The 25,000-nt window shown below is 37.0% G+C and overlaps 1 protein-coding gene across 6 annotated transcripts in view; it reads left to right on the top strand.

Moving 5' to 3' along the window:
* Positions 1–25,000, top strand: part of RAP1GDS1 (Rap1 GTPase-GDP dissociation stimulator 1) — a 221,049-nt gene that overhangs the window by 107,548 nt on the left and 88,501 nt on the right. For 5 of the 6 annotated variants that reach the window (XM_069094364.1, XM_069094356.1, XM_069094347.1 and 2 more), the window contains exons 3-4: positions 2,476–2,598; positions 8,054–8,179. In XM_069094364.1, coding sequence (XP_068950465.1) covers positions 2,476–2,598; positions 8,054–8,179 — 249 coding nt within the window. Of the gene's footprint in view, positions 1–2,475; positions 2,656–8,053; positions 8,180–25,000 lie in introns of those variants that run through there. The other variant, XM_069094372.1, reaches the window with a different exon arrangement.

Genomic DNA, 25,000 nt, shown 5'->3' with positions numbered 1-25,000 from the left:
TAGCTATTAATAAAATTTCCTAGTTCTTAGATAAATGGGAAATCATACAGCAGCAAGCGAGTTTATGTAGTCATTACCACTCTGTACTCAGAGGATTGATGAAATAATCAATTTTGAATTTAGAGCATCTAATGCCTAAGCTTAGGCCTTGACTATTGCCTCAGCTGTTGGTCATTTTCCTTGCCGTTTCTCTGAGATTCACTTTCTTTCCTTTTAATTGATCACAAGCCACCACCCAAACACCAGTACTCTAGCAATCTCTGTGTCATAAAATCAATTGGTATACTTATCTGAAGGAACCAAAAAATATAACCACGTAGTATAATTTGAGGTGGATTTTAAAGGAATCTTGTATAAGTAAATATCTTATTTCCTTATTTGTCCTGGAAATGTCAACATAAAGTTTGGATTTTGTTATTCTCCTTTGTTTTCATGGTATAGTAGAAAGAGTACTCAATTTCAAGCCAGAGAAACTAGTTTCAAATTTCAGCTTTTTTTCTTACCTCCTGTGTGACCTTTGGATAAGTCACTTAAGGGAGTCTCAGTTTCCTTCCCTTTCGAAGGAGTGGGTTGGACTAAATCAGGGGTCCCTAACCTAGAGTCTGGAAACTTGTGTTTAATACTTTTGTTACTGCATTTCCACATAATTGTCTTGCTTTGTAATCTTAAATATATTTTATGCCTTTAAAGACATTGTTTCGAGGAGTCCATAGTCTTTTTTTTAACCATTCAAAGGGGGTCTGTGACACAAACAAAAGTTAAGAACTCCTAGACTAGATCATGACTAAGGTTTCTCCCAACTCTAAGTCTGTGATCGACCCTTGTTTGATTTGCACTTCACATGTTTTCCACAATTCTACTCAATTCAGGTGCCAATTTGTTAGGGAAAGGAAGGTGAGGAGGTGGGATGGACAGAATTTAATTGGGGGAGGGGAGTAAAATAAAACAAATGTTACATCAATTAAATTGACATTCATTTTATTGTAGTCCTGAGCAAGACAGGGTTTCAGGTGAATGTATACAGTATTTATATCTACATCCCTGTATATGTGTGTCTGTGTACATGTGTGTGTATATACATACACACATATGTCTATATTAGCTTAAGATTTGCAAAGGACTTTATAGATTCTTCATCTTCTGTTCACAACAACCCTAAGAGGTAGGTGTTGTTACTATCCCTGTTTTACAAGTGAAGAAACTAAGGAGCTAGTAAGTAGAGGTCACATTGGAACTCAGACCTTCCTAATTCCAAGTCTGTCTCTCTATCTACTCTGTCATTATTTAGTCACCAAATGAAATTGGGGCTCAGTGTGGCTGATCTATTTAATTTGCTAATGGACCAATAATATTGATTCACTGTGCCATTACCTGCTTTTACCCCTGCATCTCACTGCCTTCAGCTGGAAGGAATGGAGGAGATTGTAGGATCATGGATTTTGAGTTGAAAAAAACATTAGAAGTCACCTAGCCCAACTCCCTCTTGACAAGCATCTATCCTCAATGTGAGACATTAACCTTTTTTGTTGCTTTAATTCCCAGCAGGGCTGTTAAAACACCAGCTGCTTCTCCTTTGGGCAGCCTATCAGTTAGCAAGCATTTGTTAAACACCTACTATATGCTGAACACTGTGCTAAGTACTGAGGATACAAAGAAAGACAGAAACATAGTCCTTGCTCTCAAGAAGCTCACACTGTAGTAGGAAAAGAAGAAAGGAAGAGGAGGGAAGAGGGGTGAATGTGTGTGTGTGTGTGTTACCAAACAATACAGATAGCATGTTCTGCTGCTTGCTGTTTCACTGCCTCCTTTGTGGTTTGGAGTGAGTCGTGCAATGCCCTCACAGTTGTATTTGGTCATGGTCTCATCCCATAACACATTCCTATAAAGTGACCCAGGGTGAGACTATCACTCATTATAATTGCCATTGGTTTCCAGAAAGGCTGTTACTCAATTATAGGGGAGACGAGTTACCCAAAGTGCAGCATACCATTATAGTTGTAAGTATGGAAAGAAGAGACGCCAGGAAAACACTCAGCCACGAGGACAAAAGGCTGGAATTACACTGGAAATTAAGTTTGGCCTCGGAATGATGCATTCATCAAGAATGCTTTGGTTTTTTTTACTCTGAATGCTCAAAATGAGTTATTATTCATCTTTTGGCGCATGTGTCACAACTGTTATTCCTGAATGTGATTTGGCATAAACATTTAAATCAAGATGCACACAGAATTTATTTCTCTTTCATAGAATGGGTTTTGAACTTGGGCTACCCAGGTTTTTTGGAGAATTTTCATGTTAGTTCATCTCACTAAATATTTATGAAACACCTACTATGTGCTGGTCACTGTACTAAGCACTGAGGATATAAAGTCATATACTTGATATTTTCTACACATCCTTTTTTTGATAACGATTATAAAATTTCACACTGCAGACTGTCTGCCATTGAAACTCTTTGTCTGGTTTCTTTTTCAGATATGGAGACAAGTGAAAAACTCCAAGGAAGTGGGATCCTTCAGTTGTTTGCCAGTCTGTTGACTCCACACTCACCCTGCACAGCCAAAGTAGCCAACATCATAGCAGAAGTAGCCAAAAATGGTGAGGTTTTCCTCAAGAACTTTTCTGCTGGAACATCTTCAGTTTTGCACCTCACTTGTCAGTATGCTTTATTTTATTTATGTTTTATTTTTATAGAGTAGACAATTTTTCCATCTGTCACTCTATCTCCTTATCTGTCTCTCTGTTGAATCTTTTTTCTCATACAGTTGTTTAGAATGGCTGTACTTATATAGTCATTCCATTCATATATTTCCCATTCACTAATTCATTGGAGCATTATTTGAGAGAAAATTTTGTTATTTTTTTGATAAATTTCTAAGACTTTTCTAAAAAAAAAAATCTTTTACCAAAGGATCATTTGAATTCTTCACTGACATATTGTCTTTCAGACAGAGAATTACTTCTCATATCATAGTCTAGATTGCTCAGCAGCTAAGTAAATTCCTTATTTTCCCAGTTTGGTTTATTCTGCTGTTCCTGTAACTCTTCTTTATGTAACTGAGTTATACATTCTGCCTCGCTGTTCCTATCAAGGATAGAAAACACTGTTTAATACAGATCTAAAGACTGTCACAAAGAAATGACTTAATTCTTAATCTAGCCCATGCTTATGGGCCAGACCTATAACAGGACTCTTTTTTGGAATAGCCATATTGAGACAGAATGAAGGCCTAAAATATTTATTTAATCAACTTGATTGGTTCTCCTGATTAGCATGCAAAATTCATTAATGGGATAAAGCATAATGGAAGAATTGACAGCAAGAATGTGATAGCCTTTTTTTGGGGGTGGGGGGGTGACCAGGTGGCTCAGTGAGTAAGAGCGCCGGCCCCAGAGTCAGGAGACCTGGGATCGGTTCCGGCGTCAGATCCTTAACACCCACACAAAATAATTGGCTGTGCAACCTTGAACAAGTTACTTAACCCCAATTGCTTTTATAAAAAAAAAAAAAAGAATGTGATAGCCTTAGCCTTGATGAACCCAAATGTTTCAGGCTCTCTATAATTGCCTTCAGAAAAACTAATAAGTTGCATCAAATAAAGCACTGTAAAACATAGAGTAGACTTTGTGGCTTCATTTGACAGTCTATCAACAAGCATTTAATGCCTACGGTGTGGTAGGCAACTTACTAGCCCCTAGAGATACAGGAACAAAAATGAAACAGCCTCTGTCCTCAAGAAGCTTATGTTCCATGGCAGATGACATGATGCAATACCTGCATCCATTGTATTCTAATCTAACTGCAGTAATCCCTAATTGTGTTTTCACTATGTTCCTAACTCTTTTCAGGATATTTATCAATAGTTTTTTTAGTACTTCCAAAGATTCCGCCATACTAAGCCATGGCTTCATTACTAGTACCTGAAAGTTGGCTGACCTCAGTGAAAGTTACATTATTTTGCTTGGATTATTTTAATTTTGTGGCAAATGCCTGTAAATCCAGGTTGGTCCTAAAAGTTCATAAGACTGTTGGTGGGTTGAAAGTATTTGGGAGCCCCAAGAGGTGGTTTGAGAAGCTCTGGAGAGATTTGGTACTGCTTCAGAGTAGGTAAGATGCCCCTAGAACTGATCCAGGTTTAGTAAGGACACAGCTATAGGCTTCCTGGGCTTGCCTTGAATATTTTTTACTGAATGTGCTGAACCACACTGAAAGCTTTACTAATGTCCTCAAATGTTAATTATATTTTAGCTCAAGTTGTAATGAGTGGCTTCATATTGCAAGTCAATTATAATGACACAATAGAGAATGCTGTTGTGTATTTGTGATGACTACTCTACCCCCTCCTGGTTCTCCTCCTGACTTGTCTGACTGTTCCTTCTCAGTCACCATTGCTGGTTCTTCATCCAGGTCACACTCACTAACCATCATTATCCCTGAAGACTGTCCTGGGCTCTCTTCTCCTTGTTTCTCTTGATCTCCTTTGTTCCCTTATGGTTAGTGTCATTATGAAGATGATTCTGAGATCTCTCCTGAGTTCCATCCAGACTTACATCACAGGCTGCCTCTTTGATATCTCTCATTAGTCACCATGTCCAAAACAGAACGCAGTGTGTTCCCTGCCCCACTAAACCCTCCCCTCTTCCAGACCCTCTCTAGGGCACGGCTGTACTCCCCGTCACCCACACTTGCAGCCTTAATATCTCCCATTACTCCTCTCTTATACTGTTGCACACATCCAGACACCTGACAAGTCTGATTCTTTCTGCTTTCCCAACATCTCTAAAATACAGCTTTATCTTTCCGTACACAGAGATCCTTCCTTGGTGTGGGGTCTTGTCACCTGAAACCTGGGCCACTCCAGTGGCCTTCTGGTTGGTCTCCCAGCCTCAGAATATGATCCATCACCACTTTGGTACTGATCTTCCTAAGGCATAGGTTTGACCATGTCACTCCCTGCTCAGTAAACTCCAGGGGCTCTTCGTTTCCTCCAGGAACAAATATAAGCTCCTATTTTTGATTTTTAAAGCCCATCACAACCTTTCCCCCCCCCCACTTGTCTTTCCAGTCTTTTTATATTTTACTCCCCTCCAAGAGCACCTGCCTTTTAGCTGTTTCTCATAATGACCCTCCTTTCCCTGGCTGTCCTCCATGCCTGGAATGTTCTTCTTCCCCTCCTCTGCCTCCTGGCTTCCCTCAAGACTCAGCTCAAATCCCACAATTGTGGGAGACCTTTCTTGGTGCTCCATTTCCCCTCCTCCCCGAGACAGACACACACACTCACACTCACATTGATTCACACACATATACACTCATACACACTCACGCACATATATACACTCAGTGCCTTCCTTCTGAAATTCCGTTCCACCCACTCTGTATATGTCCTGTTTGTACATAGTTGTTTGTGTGTTGTTTCCCCCATTACACTTTGAACTCCCTGAGGGCACAAGCCATGTTTTCCTTTTTGCACACTGCCTGGCATGTAGTAAGTACTTAATAAATGCTTATTGACTTATTTCCTACTAGATAATTTTCAGTTAAAGATTTGAGGTGACCAAGAAGGGTGCTAAAGTATGAGTAGATCATTTCTTTGTATCCAACTAAAGATGTAAGAAAATCGTAAGACCGCATTATAGCTATAATTAGTCTTACAGACCCCCCCTCCAAAATGTAGACACTTAATGTGCAACTAGCAATAGTTATGCTTTATAAACAACTAGCAGAAGCATGGAGCAAAATCATTCATGAGTTTTCTATGGAAATGGGAGAGTAAATATGTTCATAAGTTATAAAATTATGTATTTATAGTCATATAGCTAATTACAGAATGATTTATAACAATATGAATTTACATACAATGATAAAACATTATAAATTTACCATTGTGTTGTGGAATTAACTCTGGATTTTCCAAGTCTACACCAGCAAATGGTGAGTTTTCACAACTGATTATTGTTGAGGACACTAATCATACAAGTTTTCAGCCTTGGTATTGTCCTTGACTCGTCACCCTCACTCACCCCAAGTATCCATTCTTAGCCAAATCTTGTCATTTCTTTTTCTATAGCATCCCACAGTTATGTCCCCCTCTTCTTACACTGCCACCATCCTAGTTCCAACCCTCATCCCCTCTCACCTGGATGACTGCATGAGCTTTCTAATTGGTCTCCTCTCCCCTCTTCAGCCCTTACTCCATACAGCCAGCCAAGTGATTTCCCTCAAGCATAGAACTGATCATGTTACTCATCTCCTCAATAAATTCCACTGACTCCCTAGAGTCAACTACAAACTCCTCTCTCTGTCATGTACGGCTCTTTACAACATGGCCCCCTCCCAGTCATCTTATACATTTCTCCTCTCCATATGCTCTACATTCCAGCCATGTGGGTCTACTTTCCGCTCCATACATACAAAGCTCTCCCATCTCTTTGCCTTTGCACTTGATGTCTGCCATGCGGGTGACACTTTCCATCCTCAACTGCACCTCCTGGAATCCCTGGCTTCTTTCAAGACTTCTACATGAAGCCTTTCCTCATCCTCTTTGCTATTAGTGCCCTCCCTCCCAAAGCTACCTTGTATTAACTTTATATATGTTCTTTATATACTTATCACTTTCTTCACATCCCCATGCTTAGCACAATACCTAGCTTGTAGTAGACACTGAATAAATGCATATTGATTGATGGGAGTCACGGTGAGACTATGTACAGGTTTAGGAAGAATGAGGCACAAGGAGAAATGGAAGAATAGGAAATTATGGTCAGTTAAAGGAAGTGGAGTTCTCAGCCCTGAGAGTGAATCAAGAGTGTGACTCTCCCTAAATATGGCAGAATTACAATTGGGACTTGAGGAGCCCAGTGAGGAAACATTATCATGTGTACTGAAGTCCCCAAATAAAAGGAGATGGAATGGAAGGGAAGGGAGAGGAAAACCAAGACAAGTGTAAATCCTTGTAGAAAGGAAAGAGAATGACCTGGGAGTCAGCAGCATCCAGATAGGTGATATATCTGTATCTGTCCCATCATTTTTCATATGAGGAAACTGAGGCTCAGCAAAGATGAGATCCCAAGATCCAGCAGCTAGTTAATGATAAAGCTGACACTCAGATTCACACCGACTAACTCTTAGTCTAATGCTTATTGTTCAGGTGAAGCTATCCACCATAAAAAACTGTAAAAAATTGAAGTGTCATTCCTCTGTTAGTGGTTTGCCTGACAGTTGAAGAATGAAGGATAGTACTCCAGCAGTGCTAAAGGAAATTACTTGAATAGCATAAAAAAGTTCATGGGCTGGACTTTTCCTATACTCATGTAATGTTCTAAGTTTGAGAACAAAGATGGTAGATTATGAGTGAGCTTTCATAGCAGCATTCACAAAGAGGTGGGGGCTAGGTGACAGTCCCACATCTTAAGAAAGAAGAAGTACTTTTTTTTTCTCCAGATGCTTAATATATTTTCTTTTCTTCTTTTTTTTTAATGCTTTATTAACTTCAGATTTACATCGTTTGTTTCCGCCAGATTTTGAGTTACTGAAGAAGTACTTTTTTTAAAAATGGTTTACTGGTACAACTTTTTGTTGACTTGTCATTTTGCTTTCTTAAGAGCCTTTGTATAATAAGGGAGACAGCTTGATGGCTTAATGTACATCTGCAGTACTATTGAATAATTTGCAATTTGGTTAATGCTTTGAATTTTTATTTAATTTCCAAGGTCATAGAATGAATGTTGCCAATTTTTCTCTCGCTTATGCTGTAGATGTTGCTCCCAATGCATACTTAATCATTATTTGGGAATTTTAAATTAGCTGCAGTGAAAAATCAATTAAGACCCTCTTAGTTCTGGCAAATCAGTCAGCAACAGAAAAACATGGGAACAGTCTTCATTATGTAAATGTTTTATAGGACGTTTGTTGGGGTGAGAATGGGGTAATTTTTGTGTAGAAATACAATCTTCAATCACAAAGCACTTTAATCACTGGAAGCCATACTTCCTAAGGGAGGTGACTTATATGAATTGAAAATTCTTCCATTTTAATTCTTGCCATCATTTGCAGAGTTTATGCGGCTCCCGTGTGTGGAGGCTGGTTTGATTCCCCCTTTGGTCCAACTGCTGAACTGCAAAGACCAGGAAGTACTACTTCAGACGGGCAGAGCCCTTGGGAACATATGCTACGATAGCCGTAAGTGTTGAGAGAGCTGCAGTATTCTTGGAAAATCTGGTCTGAGTGTTGTACATTTCCGATTAACTTCATCTTTTGGGTTGACTCATGTCATTGATTTTTTTTTAGGCTGATCAAGATGCATTTGTATCAATATAAGCCATCTTAACTACTTGTTAGTAGTCAAATTGTGGGGGAAGTTTGACCATTTTCTTATATGAGAAGTTACAGGGAATTTCTTTTTGCCTTATATGACTGTAGATGGTGTTTTCAGGGGATAGTGAATCTGTGTTTAGGGAATTTGCTGTGCCCAGGTTTAAATTATAAACTCACACTCCTATATCTTGTCCTCTCTCTGGTTAGATTTTTACCCACAGCATTTATATATTCTTCAGAATGCTTACACAGTTTGTAAATCCATCTAAGTATATTTAATTACTATAAATTATATGTATATATACATACACACAAATAAATGTATATATATACAAATATATATACAAATAAATACAAAAATATATATACAAAGTATATAAATTACTACAAATACTTTAAAAACATCATTAAAAAATTGATTCAATCCACTGCATTTACATGAATTGTAACCATATTTATTGTTTCTTTTTCATTCCTATCACCTTTTATTCTCTTTGTTCTTAAGCCAAGAGAATAGAAACATCCATTTGTATTAATCATATTTCTATACATAAACCTATGAAATCGTAGTACAGAGAGGAAAGCCCAAGTTACGCCATGTTTGGTAGAACAGACTTTTCCTGATTTTCTTTAGCTCCTGATTTCTTTTGAACCTTCCATATTAGCTCATGTATTTATGGCAGCCTTAAAGAGCTTTGTGGAAATTTTAGTTTCACTTACTTTATCAGGATAAACTCAGAATGAAACTTTTCATATTAATGATGATATATGTTTATGGAGTGTATCCCAAAAGCCTTAGTACACTTTTAAGCTTTAGCTCTTTTAAGACTTTAAAACTTAAAATGTAATTTGCATACATTATCTCATTGGATCTATACAAAACCTCATATGGTAGGTACTTACAGGTATTGAGTGAAGGGTTTGTAGTTTAGAGAGTTTAAGTTACTTGTCCATGGCCATACAGTTTGTAAGTGTCAGAGGTGGGGTTCACACCCAAGCCTGTCCTTGTTCTAAGTCCAACACTCACCCCTTCTACTTTTACCTATTTGAGCACCTACCCTTAGTTTCTTCTCACATGTCATCTCGGCCCCAAAGAAAGGATACTTTTAGAAAAATGCAGTTACCCAAAGAGAAAAACAAGGTCACAGATACCTCTATGGCATAAAGTTTAAATAAAAAGTAGAGTATTATCTTCATCTATAATTTATTTGAAGCATTAATATTGAGAACTGGCCACCAGAGTTCATATTCTTGCTTACCATAGTCTGAAACAGTCTATTCCTGCTGATTATCTTGATATTTTAGCTTGAAATGTTCACATTATAGCTTCTGCCCTTATCCCTTCCCCCCACCCAAATGGTTATTTTTGAAATTTTGTGACATCTCTTTCTGCCCAAATATCCTCTTTTCTCCCCCACCCTGACCCTACCTCATACCCCTGCTAAATACTCTTAGCTTCATTTAAAAGTATAGTGTTTTGTAATTGTAATTTCCTTCCTTCCTTAGCAGTATTTGTACACTGTCCTCTTGTTCCTGAATATCATTGACTAAATGGGAGCTTCATGCTCATTTTGTAAACTGAACTCATTCTCATTTTTATTTTACATAATTACTTTTCAAGGTAATATATTAAAGCATATTCTCACCAGGCGAAAATACACTTTTCTAGTTATTGAGCCCATTGTCATCTAAATTCATTGCACTCATGTCTGTGATCAGGAAATGAGGCCACAAAAAAGGGATCCTTACATTTGGTTCTGTTTAATTATTCTTACATTTTCTTTGGATTGAAAGATTTATTTGAGAAGGACTGTATGAGTTATTTGTGTTCTTCCACACTTAATGGATGTATATAAAATACAAGATATACAGTCATTTGATCATCTGTCGTCACATGTTGCTGTGGTTTTGTCTGATTTCCTCCTGTCATGAAATTAGGGTAATAAATGTCAAATTAAAAGATTAGTGTATTTGATTAAACTGGAATCCATTACTGCCACATTTATCACATCTGTGCTAAGCATTTTGGTAATCATTTATATTGTAGCTCTAAATGTTGTAGATGCCGACTATTATATCAGGTTGAATTAGTTCAGTCTTTATAAACATTTGTACTCATTTTATCATGATAGTCAGAAAACAATTTTGATGGCAAATTAATGAAATCTAGTGCATGTTGTATATATAGAGTGTCCCAAAGGTTTTAGTGCAGTTTTAAGCTCAAATGTATACTGTTTTCCTTTTTCTTTTTTTAATCTGACTTAAGGAGGCAGAAATAACATTTTTTTTAAAAAAGAATCCGTATAAGAAAGCACTGGTGTGCTACAGGAAAAGCTATGTAAAGATGTATTCATTAAATTATGCAATTTATGTAATTTTAAGCCCTGTGATACATGTCACAGGGCTTATATACATAAATTGCATATAGTTCCTTTTTTCTTTTGCAATTGAATTTTCTGTGATTGCTAGAAGTAACCTGCAGAATAATAACCAATGGTTTTATCTGAGTTACAAGGAAAAATTATAAAAGTCTAGAAAATAATTTTTGCTCATATTTAAATTTACCTGAGATAATTTCAGATCATTTTCAGTAGCAGAATATTTATAGCAGTGGAGATTTTTAATAGGAACCACTCCTACTCCCCACTGAACAGTTTTAAAAAAGAAAACCTTCATAATATATGCATAATTCAGCAAAAATTTCCTGTATTGTCCATGTCCAAAAATGTATGCCTCCTTCTGTGCTTTAAATCTGTCATCTCTCTGATAAGAGCTGATTGGAGGAATTTTTTTCCTAAGACTTCTGGACTTGAGGTTTATCATCACATTGATTAGAGTTCTAGTCTTTCAAAAGGGATTTTCTCTATAATGTCTTTGTCATTGTAGCCCACAATTTTCAACATCATTTCATAGAGGTCTCCCCGCTTTCCTCTAAAACTGTCTGTTGGTCATTTCTTGTAGCACAGTAATATTCCATTATATTCATATACCATAATTTAGCTAGCTATTCCAATAAATGTGTGCCCCTTTGATTTTAATTTTAAACTTTCTGTTACTTCAAAAAAAACTGCTATAATTTTTTTTTTGTTCCTAAGGGTCTTTTTCCTCATTTTTTGATGTTTGGGAGTATAAGTCTAACAGTGGTATAGCTGAGTCAAAAAGCATATTTAGTAGCTTTAGGAGCATAGTTCCAGATTTGATGCTTTAGTTAGTCTTTAAAGTAAAAAGAAGAACTTCAATTTTAGGGCCTGGACATGTAACTGAAAAGTAATTTTGCCCAAGTGAAATTTTTTAAAAAATAATGTATTGTTGTGTTTTCCCTTCCAGACTTATCTATGTTTTATTACTCATTTGACCTGGCTTTCTTATTTGCTCTTCATACAGACAAATTTTCACTGTGTTATCCTAGGCTTTCCATAGAGTATAGAGAGGATGTAAACAGAAGACACTGAGCAAGTCAGGGCTTGGGGATGGTGGTTTGTTTAAGAAATACCATACTTGTTTGGTAGATTTTGATTTTTTTTTGTGTAACAAAAGATAACATCTCTGCCAGTTTACTTCACTCAGCATATATTTGAAGAGGGAAAATTATTAACTGTACAAAGAATTATACTCTCTCAGAAATCTATAGGCATATGATATTCCAGCATTAATGACCTTGGCAGTGCCCAAATAAATCCTCTTAGTAATAAAAAGACATCTGTCTTATATGTGTGTGTGTGTATGTATGTATGTATGTATGTATATATAAAACATCAGGGCAGCCAACTCATCTTCTTGCTATACAAATTCTTCTCCCCTTTCTTGCCTGTACAGTAAAGATGAAAGAAGGAATTACTACCTAGGAGCATCTTTCACTTACATACTTTTCTTCCAGAGAGTCTCCAAGGCTGTTCAGAGTTGTGGAATTTTATGTGGAAGAGAGTAAACAGATTTCTTTAACAGGCATCGTTTGCTGAATAGACTTTGTCTTGAAAAGTTTTTGCTTATTCTTGGAGCAAAGGAGAAGGGGAAATGTACTTAAAATAGGAGAGAAATAAATAAAGCCTTAGGATGTTTTTAAAGTATTGTAGTTTGAAAGAAAGGAAATTTCAGAATCAGATGAGTCCATTTGGCTTATTAATTATCACTCCTGTTCACAGATGATGGAAAGGAATCCGGGATTCCATTCTGATACATTTAATGTCTTTATGATGTTCCTTGCAGTGATTGGATGATTTTGTTTATAAGCAGATTTCAGTTCAAACAGGTCACATCTGCTGCCTTCATCCCAAATGGCTCTATCAAATGGACCTTGAGAAAGGTCCATTCTATATGGGTAGTTGGTTAGGGAAAAGGAAAATTTAATCCTCAGTAATGTGGAACTGGATTTCCCAAGTATAGTGAGAAAAGTAAGGAAAATCATACCCCAGTTAAGTCTCCCCATTGTTTGCATGTGGAGTGGTGATGCAAGAAAATGGGGGAGAAACTAAAAGAAAATTATTATATGGGATTAAAATTTCCTGTTCTTTTATCCCTTCTTCAAGGAAAGAGTAAATGAAATTAATAAATGTTGCAAAGTAAACAAATAGACCTCTTCAGAGAAGATAGGTTCCCTTTTACTATATTGAATAATACTATAATTAATAAATCAAATTATATACATATATAATATTAAACATTTTATAGAGCTCACGTAGAATGGTTACCCCCACTTAGAATGAAGTTGCGTTTCTAGTAAAGGGATGAGTTAATTCATTTTTAGCAATTTAAGGTTAAATAACTTCAGTTCAACATTTAGAGCAAGAAAATGGTGAGACTTCCATATGCTGGTAGTTGTTCCCCAAGACTGATGTCATGTGTTAATGGAAAGGGTCATGGAGTGGTTCATAAACCAGGGAAATGGCACCAGACTCCACTACTAGAATAGCTGAACCTGAAGAGGTCTGAATATGCATCAGTATTTCTGAGATAAAATATTTACCTTACCAACCATAGCACTTCTCACCCACTTAAACGTGAAAAGTGACCAGGTGATTGTGCATTGGTGAAATCCATTTATATTCCAAAGTTATGTAAGTTACTTACTGATTTAAGAACCAAGGTACTTTGCTTATATTTTTGTGCAGCAGTTACATTCAGTAGGGAAGTATTTATGTCAGAGGTATTAAAGAAGTATTTCTTTCAGGGACATGAATTAGACAAGCATTTTGTTCATCAAGCTGTTAAAAGTTTCTACAAGGTTGTGTATTTACCAGTGATTCTCATAGTATTATTTGATTAATATTATGCACATTTTTGTTTTGATAAAACATTTGCTTCCCAATACTCCATGGTAATTTCCTTTTAACAAACTAGCAGAGGCAGCTAAGTAGCATAGTGAATAAAGCACTGGCCCTGGAGTGAGGAGGACCTGAGTTCAAATCCAGCCTCAGACACTTGACACACTTACTTGCTGTTTGACCTTGGGCAAGTCACTTAACCCCAATTGCCTTACCTTCCCCTTCCAAAAAAACAAACAACAACAACAAAAAAAAAAACTTGCAAAAGTGTTTAATCTAGCAGTTGGAACATTTCATTTACCATAAATTGTGTTTACACATCAGTCATCTGGAACCGTTCTTGCCTTTCTCACTTGTCTTGAATTCTGTTGTCTTTTAGTGTTGTCTTCATTTATGTCCTTGTAGTCTTGGTGGGTGTGTAGTGGGTACACTTTTTTCTTCTGCATCAGTTTCTATGAGGCTTCCTTTGTCAAGTCAACAAGGCTTAGCCGGTTCCCACATATTTTATTTAATTGTGTAGTTGTTTTAAAATGAATTTTTGTTTTTTCCTCCTAAATTTTGTTGATGATAGAAATCTGATGATTTTTATGAATTTATTTTATGTATTCCCATTTTACTGAAGCTGTTTATCATTTTAATTAGTTTCTTCATTGATTCTCTAGGGTTTTCTAAACAAATCATCATATTATCTGTAAAGGACACTTTTGCCTCATCTTTACTAGTATTTATTCTCTTAGTTTCTTTCTTCTTCTTAATTGCTTTAACTAGCATATCATATGTGTTTTTGATAAATATTGTGGAAAGGTAATAATTATTGTATTTTTGCAAAAAGCAGTGTCTGTATCTAGTGACATAATCATATTTGGGGGGGGGTATTTTTATGTGATTAGTAATGTTAGTTGTTTTCCCAATGTTGAACCATCCTTGCATCCCTGATATAAATGTAGCTTGATGATAATGATTTGGGAGCTGTTGTTTCTTTGCTAAAATTGTATTTGAATTTTTGTGTCAGTATTCAATAGTGATATTATGACCATATTTATTGATAAAAATAGTTTGGGAAGTTTAGTAATACAGGAATGTTGCAGCATAGTAGCTAATTTCTCTTTAAATGTTTGATAGACTTTGTACATAAATCAATTTACATTTCTAAGATTAGATTGCTTAGGATTCTGATGTCGTGTTTTGTTAAATTGGGCTTTATTTATTTTTGTAGTTATGCATTTTCTTTAAAGTCTGAGTTTTGCTAGATGTGGTAGCACATACCTCTATACCCAGCTACCATGGAGACTAAGACTGGTAGATCTCTTTAGCCTTGGAATTCTGAGCTGCAGTGGGCCATGATAATCAGGTGTCCACACTAAATTCACATTTAATTTGGTAAGTACCCCAGGAGTGTGGAGCCACCAAATTGCCCAAGGGGGATTAGTTAACGCAGATCAGAAATGGAGTAGGTAAAAACTCTGTGCCAGTCAATACTGACATAACCAGAGTAGCCCTTCTATTTCCAACCTGCTCAAGATTGGAAGACTTATTAATCTGTAAGAAGAAGAGGAAAAGAAAAACAATTCTCAGTTCTATTGGCAAAGTAATTGAATGCAATAATTTATAATAATTTACTTACCTATAATATTTAATCTTTTATTTAGACAATCTAGTTTTCCTTTCACTCTTTTTAAAAACTAGATTGGCTAATTGTCAATTTTTACTTTTTAACAACAGTTCTTTGTTTATCAGTTCAGTAGTCTTTTTGTTTTTTTCATTTTCCTTATTTCCCATTTAATTTTAAATATTTCTTTTGTGATTTTTAAAGCTTTTGGATTTGTTGATTTTCTAATTTTAAACATTACATTATTAATTTGTTGATAATCTTTTTTTCTGTTTTATTCATCTGTTTTCACAGATATAAATTTTCCTTTGATTATTACTAGCTGTATTTCATAAATTTTGTTATGCTGTCTTGCTATTAAAATTTTTAATGCAGTCATTTATTGTAGTAAAGATTTGTTCTTTGGCCCACTCATTATTTAGGATGCTAGTAGTTAGTCTCTTTTTAGGTATATCTCTTTAGTTCATCTTTCTTTTATTAATTATAACTCTTACTGTTTTGTTGCATGTAAAACAGATACTTGATATTTTTTCCTTTTTTATACCTACTAATGAATTTTTATGCATTTAGTTATAGTGCTATAAAATAAACATTCTTTAATATTGCCTTTCTCTAGTTTTACTTGAGATAACCTGTCTTCACTAATATGGTAATATCTGTCATTTTTGTGACCCACTCCCTCTCCTGACATCTGGATGCCTCAGCTGTAGTTACTGAGGCAGCCTACAAAGTTTGCAGTTGGAGCTCTGGAGTGTTTACATATGCCAACTTAATGGGAGAAGGAGGGGATCACAGAATGGTGCCACCCCATTAATTTCTCTTTCTTTCCATAAGTTGTCAATCTGCTCATCTCTTTTTCATGAGATCTGCTGTTTTAGAAAGATTTTTCCATTATATGTTGTTCTCTATTATCTAGTCTTTTAACATTCCTTTTTAGGAGCTCTGAGGGACAGAAAGGGTGGACGGCAGTGAGCTCCTCCCAGATCCTCCACTTAAGGGGCACCCAGGGCAGCAGCCAGCTCCTCATCTCCCACCCACCTGTACTCCCCTAGACTTCATCCTGTCTGCTGCTGATTACCTTTCTTCCTTTTCAGTTTCTTTTTATGTGTGGTCTTTCCCCATCAGATTGTGAGTTCTTCAAAGGCAAGCACTATCTTTTGTCTTTCTTTAAATGCCCTGTGCTTGACGCAGGGCCTGGTACATAGCAGATGCTTAATAGATGATCATTGCCTGATCTAATGACAGTCTGGTAGACTGGAAGGATAGTCGTGTCATAGACAATAATAAGGAACTTAGGAAGAGAGGAAGGTTCAGGAAAATGATGAATTCACTTTTGTCCATGTCTAGTTAAAGACCTTTCTGGGACATCCAGTTTGAAATGCTCAGTAGGCAAGTGGTGATTGTAGACTGAAGGACAGAGGAGAGTCTGGGCCTGAGCCATCTGATGATAGCTCAGCTGTGGAATTGATAAGATTATCAGACAACAGCTTCAGTCTCAGCCAGGTAGTGCATTTATCTGCAGAGAGTGAAGAAAATGAAGTTGGCATGGTAGGGTGTTTGGTTTTAAGAAGTGTTCAGATATACAGACTCGCCATAGTAGAAGATTGGATATTAAGTTCAGTGATGAGAAAGAGGATTGTTTAGTAGTGATGAGGGCTCGCTCAGTCGAGTTGAGTTAGTTTGAATTTGTAGGAGACCCATTTGTTAATTTGATAGTTATTTATTAAAAGCTTACCGTAAACTTGGAGGTACCGAAAGTCATATAGGGGGGCGGCCAGGTAGCACAGCGAGGAAGAGCGCCAGCTCCATTGTCGGGATGACCTGGGGATCAAATCTGGGTTCAGATACTTAGCACCACACCCAGAAATAACTGGCCGTGTAACCCTGAGCAAGTTACTTAACCCCGATTGCTTAAAACAAACAAACAAAAAAAGTCATGCAGAAGAAATCATAGTAGGGGTGGCTAGGTGGCACAGTGAGTAAAGCGTCGGCCCCAGAGTCAGGAGGACCCAAGTTCAGTTCCAGCCTCAGACACAACACCCACACACAAAAAAAACTAGCCGTGTAACCTTGGGCAAGTTACTTAACCCCACTTGCCCTCCAAAAGGCAAAAAAAAAAAAAAGAAAGAAATCATAGACATTCCTGACCCTGAAGGAATTTATGGTGGAGTTTCACTTTTCTGAAGTGTCCAACTCTGTGTTTAATAGATGTCATTTTATTGTGACTGAATGATAATGGAATTGAATGATACATGCTTTAAAAATTGGACATATTGGGGTGGCTAGATGGTGCAGTGAATAGAGCACCTGCCCTGGAGTCAGGAGGACCTGAGTTCAAATCCGGCCTCAGACACTTAACACAAAACAAGCCATGTGACCTTGGGCAAGTCACTTAACCCTAATTGCCCTACCTTCCCCCCCTCTAAATTTTTAAGATTTGAAAAGCATTTACCTCCCCATGCTATGAGGTAGGTCATAAGAATGTTCACTACCACCTGCCAAATTAAGAAAGTTATTACAGTCACTAAGTGAGATTATATTTGTAAAGTCCTTATAGAGGGCTTACACATATTAGGCAATTAATAAATGCTTATTCCATCCATCCATCCCGGGATTTTTATTTGATCACAGATTTTTTTTTCAAACTTTAACATATTTTTACTTATTTTTTTGAATATTTCCCAATTACATGTAAACATTTTTTAATATTCATTTTTAAAAAATTTGAGTTCCAAATTCTCCCTCCTGGACACCTCTCCCCCATCCCTTGAAAAGGCAAACAGTATATTATCAGTTATACTTGTGGGGTCATGCACAACATATTACCCTGTTAGCCATGTTGCAAAAGAAAACATACATGCACACACCAAGAAAAATAAGGAAAAATTTTAAAGTATGCTTCAATCTGCAGAACTCAATTAATGAGTTCTCTCTTGGAGGTGGGTAGCATGTGTCTGGATCATAGATTTAGAGCTTAAAATGGTTAAGTGACTTGCCTAGGGCCACTAGTAATAAGTAGTAGAGTTGGAATCCAGCCTTCTTCCTACTTCACCAGATAGGTCAGTCCTCTCTGTCCTGGGCCATAGAGTATTTGCCACATTGCATCAGTTTTAAACGAAGTAGATGTTTGCTTATTTTGGTATGGGTTTAATAAGCTACCATTTTACCCAAAATAGCCTGTCATGATGCCTGGCATTTCTAATATTAGATTCACCCCCTTTAATTTAAAGGCCTTATTTGTCTCTCTAAGTTCTCAATTGAAATGCCTATGTTTTACTTAGAAGCAATGCATTAATTTTGGTTATTAGGAATACTGTTTTTTACCTAACTGAACTCTTAGTGAATGGGACAGGTAAATGTTTAAGTAAGGTGAGAGGAGATTGCCCTTCCTAGAGATAATGGATGACTAAATCTGGATGGGTTAACAAAATGAGGAACCTGGCCGTTTGGGGAACAGAAATAAGGGTACTCAAAAGGAAGTGGGAAGACACCAGAGACAAACTTCAGAATTGTACTTAGGGTCATACTCCTGTAATAGAATTACCAACTGCTTCCCACCCTAGATCCCGAGAAATACAGCCTCTTAAATAGATGCCTGTGCCTCCAATGCCTAATACCCTCCAGCATAATCTACTCCTGAGTGGTAGCAGACATCTCATGGGGGAACTTTGAACATAGGCTGCTTTTTCTCATTTCTAGTTCCCTTTTTCCTTACACCAAACTTATTATTTTACCTTAATATGAAAGATGATATCCAGATGATAAGTCCAGACTAAAAAGAATTTAATGATGAAGTGAGAAGTTTGACATATTAAACATAAAGTTTTTATTCTCTTTAGAAACTCCTTTTATATGATACGATTGTTACCTATATTTTATTTATCGTGCCATAATTTACCATTTTTGTTTTATATATTTTCTTGCTTACAGTCAAGTTGACCTATTCAACTTCTAGTCAACTGAAGTGTCATACCCTTTTGGAGTATGCTGGCTTATTTCTCCTGACTGATAAATATAGCCCAACTGTGCTCACAGTTCTGATCAGAAGTGGGAATGAGTACTACTTAGAGGCAAATAATCTGTGCACCTCCCACTGAGTGTGATAAATGGAAGAATAAGTAGTCATCATTAGCATTTGTACTGTAGTTCAGATTAAATGCTAGATCATAACAGTTATTTAGAAAAGTGAGTTTCCCTTTAAGTATGGCATATTTTCTATTAAGAAACATCTTTAATATTTAAAGACATATTTTGGGTAAAAATCATTTGTTACTTTATATTGTTTACAAATTTTAAAAAGGAATTATATTTTCAAAGACAATTTACCTCATCATCTAAGTGATGTTCAGAAGTCATTAGCTTTTAGAGGTTATGTGGAAGTAGTTGAATTTAATCATTTATTTTTTTTCCCAATTGAAACATGATCAGTCAGAAATATTTCTTCTAATAGTCAAAAAACCATTGATTAGATAAATCATGTGCTTAGGTGCAATGCTAAATGCTAAGGATGAGAACGAAGACCAAACGATAAAAAATAACATCCTTGCCATAAAAGACTCCTATTCTAATGGGGGAGACACTATGTAAGTAATCTAATACATACAAGATATGGATAGAGTCTCTGGGAGGGGATCTGAGTACAGAAAGTGGCCTCCTGTAGAAACTGACATAAGAGCTGAAGGAAGCGGAAACTCAGAATCAGAAGTGAAGAGAAGAAGGCATTTCAGGCGTAGGGACAGCCAGGGATCAGATAGTGCAGTGGCGTGTCGTGTTCCAGGGACAGCAGTATGCCAGGGTTGCCAGATTGGAAAGTACAGAAGAGGATAAGGGGAAGTGCCAAACAGAGGAGTTTATGTTTGATCTTGGATTAAACAAAAAGCCATTGGAGTTTATTGGATAGAGGTCTGACACGGTCAGACCCGCACTTGAGGAAAATTACTTTGGAAGCTCCTGGAAAGGATTGGTTGGAGTGGAGAGATTGGAGGCAGGGGCCCAACCAGAAGGCTGCTGTCGTGGTGCAGGTTTTAGGTGAGGACAGTCTACACCAGAGTATGTCTGTGAAAGGAAAAAGATGGGGCTGTTTATGAGAGACGTTGCAATGGCAGAGGCAAGACTTGGCAGCAGATTGGCTGTGTGGAGTGGGTGCTAGAGAGAAGTCAGGGGCGACGTTAAGATTGGTGGTGCCCTGGACAGAAATAAGCAAGTTTGTTAGAGGGGAGAAAGACAATTAGATACATTGAGTTTGAGATACCTGTGTGGCATCCAGTTTGAGATGTCCAAGAGACAGTGGGTGTTTCAGGTCTGGAGCCCAGGAAAGTTTATGGGCTAGATGTTTGTATCTGTACATAGAGATGATAATTAAACCCACAGAGTTGATAAGACCACAGAGTGAGGTAAGACAAAAGGAAAAGTGGGCCACCATTAGACGTGTCAGTAGACATGACAAAATGATCATCAAAAGAAATTTGAAAGGAGCAATCAAACTGGAAAACAAGGAGAAAACAATTTCACAAAAACCCAGAGAGGAGAGACACCATCGCGAAGCACAGAGGGGTCTACAGCAGTATGGAGCTTAAGAAGGATGAGGCTGGAGAAAGGACACTGGGTTTGGCAATGACAGTAACTAGTCATTTGAGAGAGAGCGATTTCCCTTGAATGATAAGATTGAGGCCAGACTGCAGAGGATTTAGACCAAGAACACAGAAAGTGAAGCGTCCTATGTAGATGGCTAAGGAAAGAAAGGAGAGAATAATAGCAGACTGGAAGCCTCAAGGGTCTTCTGTTTAGGAGTATGAAAAGGCAGAGAAAAGAGAAATTGTAGTGATTTACATAGCAAATGTAACAGTTTATGAAGGATTTTTATCATGGAAAGCAATTTATAGGACTGAAATGATCAGTTTAGCAATTTTGACTAAAGAAAAATATGTCGATCAAATAAACTTAAAACTTACACCAGCTAGTGTGTTAAAAAGTATGTCCATCAAAAACTGTGCCCTTTCCTAATTAAAACAACAAAAAACCACCTACGAATCTATATTTTGAACTGTGTTGTTGTTCAGCCAATTTTCAGTGATGTTGAACTCTTTTTGACCACAGTGGGGGGTTTTCTTGGCAAGGATGCTGGAGTGGTTTGCCATTTCCTTCTCCAGCTTGTTTTACAGATGAGGAAACTGAGGCAAACAATGACTTGCCCAGAGTTCCACAGCTAGTAAGTGTCTAAAACTTGATTTGTACTTGGGAAGATGAGTCTTCCTGACTTAGCCAGACCTGGTGCTCTATGCACTGTGACACTACCCAGCTGCCTGCATTTGTCCATTGTATATTGCAAATGTAAGTGTCCTGTCTGGTGATACTGTGTTGGTTAAAATCTAGAAAGAAGTAAGTATAAGTTACTAGACTAATTAAAAACATCATTTCTTTTCCTAAATTCCATGTAATAGGCTGCTGCCTCTCCCCCTTTCTAGTCCATCCTCCACACACTTGAAAATATAATTTTTCTATGGCAGGTCTATCCATGTTACTCCATGCCCCAAATCCTTCAATGGCCACCCATTTCCATGACAGCATTCCCAAAGTGGGAACCATCTCCAATACTGAGGTGTGGGATCAGCCAGTCGACATGTGGAAACATGGTTCTATCCCACCCTCACCCAAAATAGCTCCTTGTGGGCTTATCTCTAACATAAGCCCTTCTGTCCTTATCCCACAACATGCCCCAACTCTGCCCCTTCCCTGTACTGTGGAAGGTCTCATTTCCAGCTTCCTATGCTAGGCACCAACCTGGCTATCCATATCAGGAGGTGGGCAGTTGCTACTGGAAAAATCCCTTCCCTTTCCAACGTATCCCTATTCCCATGGGTAAATAGTACTATTTGAATAATAGACCTCAGAATTGGAATTTTTAAGCTCCTTTTTGTTATTTGAATGTTTATTAATAATGGTGACGTTTTCTTTATGACTCATTTTTATAATTTCACCAATGCAATATTTATAACTTTTGCTTATTTTTGGTTTCCCATTGATTTTATCTGCACCTGAAAACAAAGAAATTTGATTTTTTTTAATTATATGGAAAAAGTTAATGTGTTTTAATTTTTCCTTTGAATGCCTAAAGGGATGTTCCCAGGGTGCATTATGGTAGGACCCGGAACAGCTTTATGGTCAAACTATGTAAGAAGTAGGAGCATGAGAGTTTAGTTTTTATTGTTAGAGCTAGAAGAATCCATGAGGTTAATCTTGTCAAGTGGTAGATAACTGTCTGGCTTCTCAGCTTAGACTGAAATGCTGAAAAGTAGGCCAGGCAAAAGCATAGTGAATTTAAAGGGCAGTAAATTTCAGACAAATAAGAAAGAAGCCTTTTTCATTCAAGTCTGAATAAAGAGAGGAACCATCTGCTTAGAAAAAAAAAAATGATCCTTTTGATTTAGGACACAATGCCCTTTAGTCAATTGTCATCTTTACAATATTTGCTTTGTACTTAAATGTCTATGAGCACCACACAAATGAAAATAAAACAGGCATTGTCCCTACCCCACAGTAGCTAATTAGCATTATTTTTTAATATTTAAGAAATCATTTATAACCTTCTGTTGATAACCTCTTAGACATGCAGAAAGATTAATGATTAGTTTTATATGTCAAAAATTGCTGAGAAACCTAGAAAACAGTTTCGCAGAAAATAGCTTTCAGTTATCAACCAATATCATATACATATATATTCCCATAAGTTCCAAGTGTATAATCAACTTAAATATAAAAGGTCACATCATTTTAAAAGATGAAAAAAGAATGGAAGATCAAGGTTAGAAGGAATATTCAAAATCATGCAGAGAATAAAGGATAATAGATAATTCTGATTCTAGGAATGGTTTCTAGTTCTGTATTTGTGGTGTTGAGGAACTTCTACAAGCAGTGCCAGTCAGACTCTTCTCTGCAAGGGAAAGGGCTGCCCAGAGTGTTGGAAGAGTGAAGGCCATTGCCTGGGGGTCACACTGGTGACCAGTGTGTGTCATAGCGCGGTCTTGGACCGAGGTATTCCTGGTTCTTATGCTTGCTCTCTGTTTTCTACACCAAACTACCAATAAAAAAATGCAATGCAATAAACTTTTGAAGAAACAAAATCTGTACAATTAAAATAAGAAGAGAAGTTCTAGATGTGTTAGGGTGAGGAGTAAGAAGGGATTGTATCAAACATTTCTTTTAAGGCCCTATGTTCAAATCGATGCTGGTATTTAAGACTAGAACTCATTCCCTAATAAATTCATGATCAAAAGATATGCAGAGTTTTGAAAGACTATATGCAAACTACCTACCAAGATAAGGGAAAAAAATCCTACAGATTACCACTAAGAACAGCAATGGGATACTATTGCATTGACATCAAATTGACAAAGACTCTAACAAATGTAAATACTCCTTGTTGGAGGGGTTATTGGAAGACATACTGCTATTTAAACTGTGACTCTATTGAACACTTCTAGAAATGAAAAATGTCACTAAATTATTCATACCCTTTGACCAATTTAGCCTGCTACTGGGATTCCCTATGAGGTCAAAACAAAAAACAACAAAAAAAGGAAATTCCCATACAAACCAAAGTATTCATGGCAACACTTTTTGTAGTATAGTAGCAAAAATCTAATAACAAAGTATGTACTCATTGATTTGGAAAAAAGCCAAACAAATTTGGATATATATGACTGTAATGGAATATTATGTGATATGGAACAATGAATATGAGTAATTCAAAGAAACACAGTAAAACTTGACTGAACTGATGCAAAGAAAATAGAACCAGGACAACAGTATACACAGTTACTACCATATGGAAATTAAGTCAACACTAATAAGCATCAGAGTTTTTGACACTGGAATTTTGATCTGAAGACATCATCATCACCATAGCACACATACTCTGGCAGGCACTGTGCCAAGCACTTTACAATTACCATCTAATTTGATCTTCATAACAATCCTAGGAGGTGGGCGATATTATTATCCCCTTTACAGATTAGGAAACTGAGGCAGAGGTTAAATGACTTGCCCAGAGACACCGCTAGTATCTGAGACCAGATTTGAACTTGGGTCTTCCTGAGTCCGGGCCTGGCACTCTGTACATTGCACCAGCAGCTGCTTATGACATGAAACAAGAATCAGGAAGACAAATGAACAAGAGACTGCCTAGAACCATGATCAATTTCTGCTGGAAAAAATGTATTTATAAGGGTAGGAGAGAAAGGATTAATCATACTGGAAGTATGTGAAGGAAAATGAGGGAGAACGTGAAAAAACATGGACAATTTAGAAAAAGATTAGTCATGGGCCATGGAGAGTGTATAAATTTATGGTTAAATCCAGAGTGACCAGATTTCCCATTTTGTCCCCAAATCCTAAGAAATATTTCAGATTTTTTTCTCAATAATTTTCACTTTTCCAAAATGATTTCTTTAACTACTTTAATGCTTATGTACCCAAATGTATATGTGTTTTTTTTTAATGCCTTTAGATTATAACTCCTTAAGAGAAGCAGCAAGGTTTATACAACTTAAAAATCCACTGTCTTTTGGCTTCCATGCCTGGATGACTGAATATTTTAAAGTTTCACCCTGTGCATAGCTATCTTGGGCTATATGACCATTAGGTGGCGCTGCAGTAGATAGAGCACTGGGCTTGAAATCAGGGAGACTCATCTTCCTGAGTTCAAATCTGGCCTCAGACATGTGCTAGCTGTGTGACCCTAGACAAGTCACTTCACCCTGTTTTGCCTCAGTTTCCTCATGTGTAAAAATGAGCTGGAGAAGGAAACAGCAAACTGCC

This window comes from Petaurus breviceps, unplaced genomic scaffold (genome assembly GCF_028583685.1).
Source record: "Petaurus breviceps papuanus isolate PSGF00001 unplaced genomic scaffold, PetGlider_PUasm1.0 126, whole genome shotgun sequence".
NCBI lineage: Eukaryota > Metazoa > Chordata > Mammalia > Diprotodontia > Petauridae > Petaurus > Petaurus breviceps.
This window is presented reverse-complemented; position numbering and strand designations above follow the sequence as displayed.